The 7,145-nt window shown below is 45.9% G+C and overlaps 2 protein-coding genes across 3 annotated transcripts; both read right to left on the bottom strand.

The window, feature by feature from the left end:
• LOC136956116 (glutamine synthetase-like) lies at nucleotides 1-3,002 on the bottom strand. Of its 2 annotated transcripts, none has more exons than XM_067249953.1 (7): nucleotides 2,878-3,002; nucleotides 2,583-2,760; nucleotides 2,054-2,212; nucleotides 1,707-1,853; nucleotides 1,406-1,533; nucleotides 766-965; nucleotides 1-485 (listed from the first exon to the last, which is right to left on the bottom strand). In XM_067249953.1, exons 2-7 carry the CDS (start codon nucleotides 2,749-2,751, stop codon nucleotides 182-184), a joined length of 1,107 nt encoding a protein of 368 aa, XP_067106054.1. In that variant the 5' UTR covers nucleotides 2,752-2,760; nucleotides 2,878-3,002; the 3' UTR covers nucleotides 1-181. The 2 variants fall into 2 exon arrangements, with proteins under 2 accessions (XP_067106054.1, XP_067106053.1); XM_067249952.1 differs by having other exon boundaries at nucleotides 2,583-2,763; nucleotides 2,878-3,001.
• A 993-nt stretch (nucleotides 3,003-3,995) lies between these two features.
• Nucleotides 3,996-7,145, bottom strand: LOC136956117 (glutamine synthetase-like). The gene is given in 7 exon segments (XM_067249954.1): nucleotides 3,996-4,426; nucleotides 4,428-4,566; nucleotides 4,838-5,037; nucleotides 5,508-5,635; nucleotides 5,793-5,939; nucleotides 6,111-6,272; nucleotides 6,858-7,145. Coding segments are annotated over 7 exon segments (1,104 nt in total). The 5' UTR covers nucleotides 7,027-7,145; the 3' UTR covers nucleotides 3,996-4,267.

Below are 7,145 nucleotides of genomic sequence, written 5' to 3'. Positions count from 1 at the left end.
TAAAGTTCAAGAAAGTTTAATTTAGAAAAGCAGTCTTAATGAACTGTCCAGGTACACAGGATATATGAAAGATATATGAAAGACTGAAATCAGGAGATTTTTCTTTATAAAGTATGATATCAGGTAAAGTACTCATTAAGGCTTCATCATGCGGTGCATGACCTTTATTAACAATAAGGTCTTATATTTCATCTTCCTCTTCATCCAGCAGGCAGGTGCGTGCGATAGCAGCCGTCACAGCGTACGGGTCACAGTTGGCGGCGGGTCGGCGGTCTTCAAAGTAGCCCCGCCCCTCCTGACCCACCTGACGAGGGATGCGGATGCTCGCCCCACGATTGGCCACGCCGGCAGAGAAGTCGTGGATGCCGGAGGTCTCGTGGAGGCCGGTGAGACGCCTCATGTTGTCCTGGCCGTTGTGAGGGTCGTACACCTTGATGTGCTCAGCGTGTCGAGTGCTAAGCTTCTCTATGGCCTGCTCGATGTACCTGGCCGCCACAGAAGAGGAACTGAGCTGTAGTTAATCTCATAGCTACAGTACAGAGTTGTATTTGTTTCAAGCCAGTTCTCTTAATAGAAATTCCAATAGGAAAGTCAGATTTTTGTGGTAAAAACAAACCAAAACATTTGACTACTGTCTTCCTTGTATTGGTGAATTGCACTCAGACTTTACTCCCAGTATGAACATAGAGCATGAGTTTGCATGAGTGTTATTTTGTGCTGTTATGGTGTGTGTGTGTGTGTGTCTGTATTTTTGTGTGTACTCACTGCAGTCCTCCCTCTGCCCTCATGTCTTTGGTGCTGACGTTGGTATGGCAACCCGCCCCATTCCAGTCACCCGTCATCGGTTTGGGGTCCAACGAAGCCACGACTCCAAAGTCTTCGCTCACGCGGTGGAGCAGGAAACGGGCCATCCACAGGTGGTCTCCCATCTCAATCCCCTCACAGGGACCCACCTGGAACTCCCACTGCCAGGAGAACCAGAAGGGGTTAAAGAGGAGGGAGGGAAGGAGAGAGAGTGAGGGAAGGAAGGAAGGAGGGAGGGAGGGAGAGGGAAGGAGAGAGAGAGAGAGAGAGTGAGGGAAGGAAGGAAGGAAGGAGGGATGGAGGGATGGAGGGATGGAGGGAAGGAGAGAGAGAGAGAGAGACAGAGTGAGGGAAGGAAGGAGGGATGGAGGGATGGAGGGAGAGGGAAGGAGAGAGAGAGAGAGAGAGAGAGTGGAAGGAAGGAAGGAAGGAAGGAGGGAAGGAGGGAGGGAGGGAGGGAGGGAGGGAGGGAGGGAGGGAGGGAGGGAGGGAGGGAGGGAGGGAGGGAGGGAGGGATGGATGGAGGGAATTTGAAGAGGAGGGACAGAGCATTCTGTATTGTTCATGGGCAGAACACAGTAACAACCAGATGAGGTTTTACCTGGGAAGGCATAACTTCTGCATTGGTCCCAAAGATTTTGACCCCAGCGTAGAGACATGCCTTGTAGTGGCACTCCACAATGTCCCTGCCATAGGCACAGTCTGCACCGACGCTGCAGGAGTACGGGCCTTGAACAGGAAGACCAAAGAACAAGGAAAGTGAGAAATGTATTAAGATACTGAAACCTCCATGTAATTTAATGTCATGCATATTTGACGTCTAAGATCAGTTTTAATTAATTCATAACCCTTAACCCTAACCCTACGCCAAAGTAAAGAAATGGTGGGTTCATGTAACTCACCTTGGGGAGCAGGGAATCCATTTGAGGGCCAGCTATAGGGGCGTCCATCTATCCCCAGGAAAGTGTACTCTTGCTCCATTCCAAACCAGGGAATGTGCTCCTTCACCTTCTCCATCACCTTGTTACAGTCTGAGCGCAGGTTAGTCTCTGCCCAGGGGAGACAGGGAGGAGACGAGATTCCTCAGATGGACTGTCACATGCATTGTGATAGATGCATTTATTAGGACTTTCTATTTTATTGTACATTATGACCAGGAGTTTGTATTTTATTTTTGTTAAGAAAAGGGAAGAAAACTATGTTTTCTTTCCCAGGATAAAAAAGCTTTAAAAAACAGGTTTACAGGTACCTGCAGGGAGGCGGGTGTGTTGAAGCACCTCACACAGAACCAGTTTGTTGGGGTCGAGTGTGAAAGGGTCCCTGAATATACGCACTGGGATCAGGTATTTGTCACCGTTAGACCTGTCCTCCTTCTCGGTCAAAAAGAAAATGCTCCATTCCGGAATGTCTGGCAATAGAGTTAAACAAAACGGACAAAAATAACCGTCAATTTCAATGCCAACTTCAGCATGACAAAGTACGTTCTAAAACCAATAAAAGTAAAAGTTGGTCATTTGGGAAATGTGTTTTTTTTTTTTGGGGGGGGGGGGGGGGGGAAATTACTCTGCTTTTATTGCCCCCGAAGAAGGTTAAATGGTAAGTCCTGCATAACACAGTTCATATTATTGGAAAATCTCTTTTTAGAATACAGGATGCAAATTAATTTACCACTGGGCTTGTGCTATATCTACCTACCAATAGATTGTAAACACTTTTAAATGTATTTTAACCACACAGTAAAATCAGTCCACACATGACTGCACACTGAGAGTGGTTACCCTCCAATCCTTGGGGTTCTCTGTCCAGGGTTCGAGTCTTGTTGCGCAGCCCCTTCCCAGAGCCGTCGATCCAGACGTAGGTGACCTGACACAAGCCCCTCTGAGGGAGAGACATGTAGTGCTGCCGCAGGGTCTTGTTCAGACCAGAGCTGACTGACATAGACGCCATCACGACCTCCTGCTGGAAGGACACAGACAGACCTACCTGGTGGATTCACTCCAAGACATGTTTTAGAGGTAAACTTGTCATTCAAAGTAATTTAGCTTAGAGGAAATACCTGAGACTAGTGCTTACCGTTGGTGATCAGATGAAGTGATGTGGGAACTTCTGAAGAAGACTGAGGTACCCAAACTTGTTGTGGCTTTTATATGGCACGGTATGCAGATAGGCAAGCTATTGTGATAGGCTTGAGTTCTACCTTTCAACATACCAAACAGTTTACAATACACATTCTAGTTATACTTCAGTCGTGCTACAAGGAATACCATGCTAGACACAAACTGTACAGTGTATTTTAATACATTTTCTTATTTATATTATCAACGGAGGCATCTGTCTGCTTTTTTTTATTTTTTGCATCAATATTTCCATGCCTCATAGAGATCAGTTTGCATTTGTTTTAAATGTTTCAACATGTAAGCCTACAACATAACATTTAAATGAAAAAGAAAATTTTGGTTTGAGATGAGGAGTAAGGCTTTCTGAAAAGCTTCTAAAGAAAGGCCATTAAATGGCCACCATGACCCTCATTCCTCCAATGCACAAATGAGGCTTGTCCCTCAGCCCATGTACAGCTAAGTTTATCATTTATCAAACCTTGAGGGTTTAGGTTGGTTGAGGGAAAGTTCTATGGGCATATGTGAAGCCCTCTGTGACATGCTTGCGTGTAAAAAGGGCTATACAAATAAATTTGATTTGATTTGATTTGATCATTGAGAACACTACAGCAGCCAACAAAGCTAGATTACTGTATCTCAGTGGTCCACAGGTGCTAAAACCAATGACCTGGCCACTAGGGGCCCCCAGTAAGCATGTCTTCTACAGGCACATTTAAACGGCGTTAAGATATTACATATTTGTTTGTTGCAGGGCTTTTGTCCTTATAGAAGAAGCCACTCATGATGTCACAGATCCATAAATGTTGAGAACTCAGAGGACGGCAATTGAGGTATTGCCAGTTCTACCAGTGAAGTCAGGAATGTTTAAAAACAGACTGACAGACCTTACTGGTTCTGGACAAACTGGACTTGTCAGTTTGTTTTCTGCGCTGTGTTGTTATTGACATGCGACTGGACCTCTGTCTTATTTTATGGCGAGTCAAATGTGTTTTGTCATGCACACGCCTGTTAAAGGAACCATGACTAGCGTGTATGTTGGTGTGTGCCGGTCAAGGATGGGAAGCACCTTTTTTTCATCTGAAACACCTTTTTATTATTTTGGAATGAAAACAATTACTACTACAGGACAGTAATCATACTGATATCAGAAATACATACTAGACTGGAATCGTACCATATATCTAATATAGGAATATATCTATTGAGTAATTACAGGCATGAAAGGTTGAATAACCGGCTCCTGGGATCAGAAAATAAATATCACAGTTGATAACAAATCTGATAGCAGGTGAGGTACATAGGTTCAGAATCCATTCACAGAACATGACCTTTATGAGGTCTTATATTTAATCTTCCTCTTCATCCAGCAGGCAGGTGTGTGCGATAGCAGCCGTCACAGCGTACGGGTCACAGTTGGCGGCGGGGCGGCGGTCTTCAAAGTAGCCCCGCCCCTCCTGACCCACCTGACGAGGGATGCGGATGCTCGCCCCACGATTGGCCACGCCCGGCAGAGAAGTCGTGGATGCCGGAGGTCTCGTGGAGGCCAGTGAGACGCCTCATGTTGTCCTGGCCGTTGTGAGGGTCGTACACCTTGATGTGCTCAGCGTGTCGAGTGCTAAGCTTCTCTATGGCCTGCTCGATGTACCTGGCCGCCACAGAAGAGGAACTGAGCTGTAGTTAATCTCATAGCTACAGTACAGAGTTGTATTTGTTTCAAGCCAGTTCTCTTAATAGAAATTCCAAAAGGAAAGTCAGATTTTTGTGGTAAAAACAAACCAAAACATTTGACTACTGTCTTCCTTGTATTGGTGAATTTAGACTTTACTCCCAGTATGAACATAGAGCATGAGTTTGCATGAGTGTTATTTTGTGCTGTTATGGTGTGTGTGTGTGTCTGTATTTTTGTGTGTACTCACTGCAGTCCTCCCTCTGCCCTCATGTCTTTGGTGCTGACGTTGGTATGGCAACCCGCCCCATTCCAGTCACCCGTCATCGGTTTGGGGTCCAACGAAGCCACGACTCCAAAGTCTTCGCTCACGCGGTGGAGCAGGAAACGGGACATCCACAGGTGGTCTCCCATCTCAATCCCCTCACAGGGACCCACCTGGAACTCCCACTGCCAGGAGAACCAGAAGGGGTTAAGGGAGGGAAGGAGAGAGAGTGAGGGAAGGAAGGAGGGAGGGATGGAGGGAGAGGGAAGGAGAGAGAGAGAGAGAGAGAGAGAGAGAGAGAGAGAGAGAGAGAGAGAGAGAGAGAGAGAGAGAGAGAGAGAGGGAAGGAAGGAGGGAGGGATGGAGGGAGAGGGAAGGAGAGAGAGAGAGAGAGAGAGAGAGAGAGAGAGAGAGAGAGTGAGGGAAGGAAGGAAGGAAGGAGGGATGGAGGGAGAGGGAAGGAGAGAGAGAGAGAGAGAGAGAGAGAGAGAGAGAGAGAGAGAGAGTGAGGGAAGGAAGGAAGGAAGGAAGGAAGGAAGGAAGGAAGGAAGGAAGGAAGGAAGGAAGGGAGGGATGGAGGGAATTTGAAGAGGAGGGACAGAGCATTCTGTATTGTTCATGGGCAGAACACAGTAACAACCAGATGAGGTTTTACCTGGGAAGGCATAACCTCTGCGTTGGTCCCACAGATTTTGACCCCAGCGTAGAGACATGCCTTGTAGTGGCACTCCACAATGTCCCTGCCATAGGCACAGTCTGCACCGACGCTGCAGTAGTACGGGCCTTGAACAGCAACAGGAATGAGGTAGACAAGACAAAGAAGTCACATTCTACAGCATCCTATGACTTTTGCATATTTGTAATTCTACAGATAATTCCACTGTTATGTTAAAACTTCATCACAGTTTCAGCTCCGAAGTTGTGGGTTCATGTAACTTACCTTGGGGAGCAGGGAATCCATTTGAGGGCCAGCTATAGGGGCGTCCATCTGTCCCCAGGAAAGTGTACTCTTGCTCCATTCCAAACCAGGGAATGTGCTCCTTCACCTTCTCCATCACCTTGTTACAGTCTGAGCGCAGGTTAGTCTCTGCCCAGGGGAGACAGGGAGGAGACGAGATTCCTCAGATGGACTTTCACATACATGAACAATGATATTTAAAGTTTTATAAGACATAACAAAAAGCTTGTTTACTCGCTAAGAGAGTGAGGCCTCAAAACAAAAAAAAGAGCAATTTCTACAGAACAGGTTTACAGGTACCTGCAGGGAGGCGGGTGTGTTGAAGCACCTCACACAGAACCAGTTTGTTGGGGTCGAGTGTGAAAGGGTCCCTGAATATACGCACTGGGATCAGGTACATGTCACTGTTAGAACCTTTGGCCTGTGAGGTGCTGGAACCGTCAAAGTTCCATTCCGGAATGTCTGCCAATAGAAACAAAAAAAAAATATATATATATACTAAACAAACACCACAGAATGTGTTGGTTTTGAATTCACCTCTTTACAATTTAAATATGAATTTATTTCAATGTAAAAAAAATAATCTGATCCAAAAATTCAAGGTTCAGAAATTCAGGTTCCTCAAATTCAAACAGTAAAATTCTGATCCAAAAAATTCTAAACAATACAATTCATGGTCAATTTATTTGAAATTCAAATAACACTAAATTCAGGCTGCTCAAAATTGAATGGTGAAATTCATATCCCAAGAATTTGAGGCCAAAAAAATTGAGCCCCAAAAAATCCACCCCCAAAACATTTAGCCAAAACATTTCAAGCAAAAAATTATTGTGGCCAAAACATTTGAGCAAAAAATATTGGAGCCCAGGAATTCCAGCCCCAAAAATGTTTGGCAAAAAAAATTGAGCCAAAAAACATTCCCTCCGAAAGATTAGACGTATGCCATGTGCTTGATGCTATTCTTATCCTACAGCAAACTCAGTTGACATTTTGACCTTTTATACAGTAAAACTAGTTCACGATGAGATAAGATAGGAGAGTGGTTACCCTCCAATCCTTGGGGTTCTCTGTCCAGGGTTCGAGTCTTGTTACGCAGCCCCTCCCCAGAGCCGTCGACCCAGACGTAGGTGACCTGACACAAGCCCCTCTGAGGGAGAGACATGTAGTGCTGCCGCAGGGTCTTGTTCAGACCAGAGCTGACTGACACAGACGCCATCACGACCTCCTGCTGGAAGGACACAGACAGACCTACACGGTGGATTCACTCCAAGACATGTTTTACAGGACATATGTGGGGGGGGGGGGGACATGACCCAGGCTCCTTGTGGGGGAGGA

The sequence above is a fragment of the Osmerus mordax genome, chromosome 14 (assembly GCF_038355195.1).
Source record: "Osmerus mordax isolate fOsmMor3 chromosome 14, fOsmMor3.pri, whole genome shotgun sequence".
NCBI classification, from domain to species: domain Eukaryota; kingdom Metazoa; phylum Chordata; class Actinopteri; order Osmeriformes; family Osmeridae; genus Osmerus; species Osmerus mordax.
The sequence above is the reverse complement of the archived record's forward strand: the minus strand, read 5'-3'. Positions and strand labels throughout refer to the sequence as shown.

Coding starts and splice junctions, on each gene's coding strand:
- LOC136956116 (XM_067249953.1), bottom strand. CDS start 2,751: ATGGCGTCTATGTCAGTCAGCTCTGGTCTGAACAAGACCCTGCGGCAG. Junction 2,213..2,582: donor AGAACCCCAAGGATTGGAGG/GTAACCACTCTC, acceptor CTCTATTGCCAG/ACATTCCGGAATGGAGCATT. Junction 1,854..2,053: donor ACACACCCGCCTCCCTGCAG/GTACCTGTAAAC, acceptor TCCCCTGGGCAG/AGACTAACCTGCGCTCAGAC.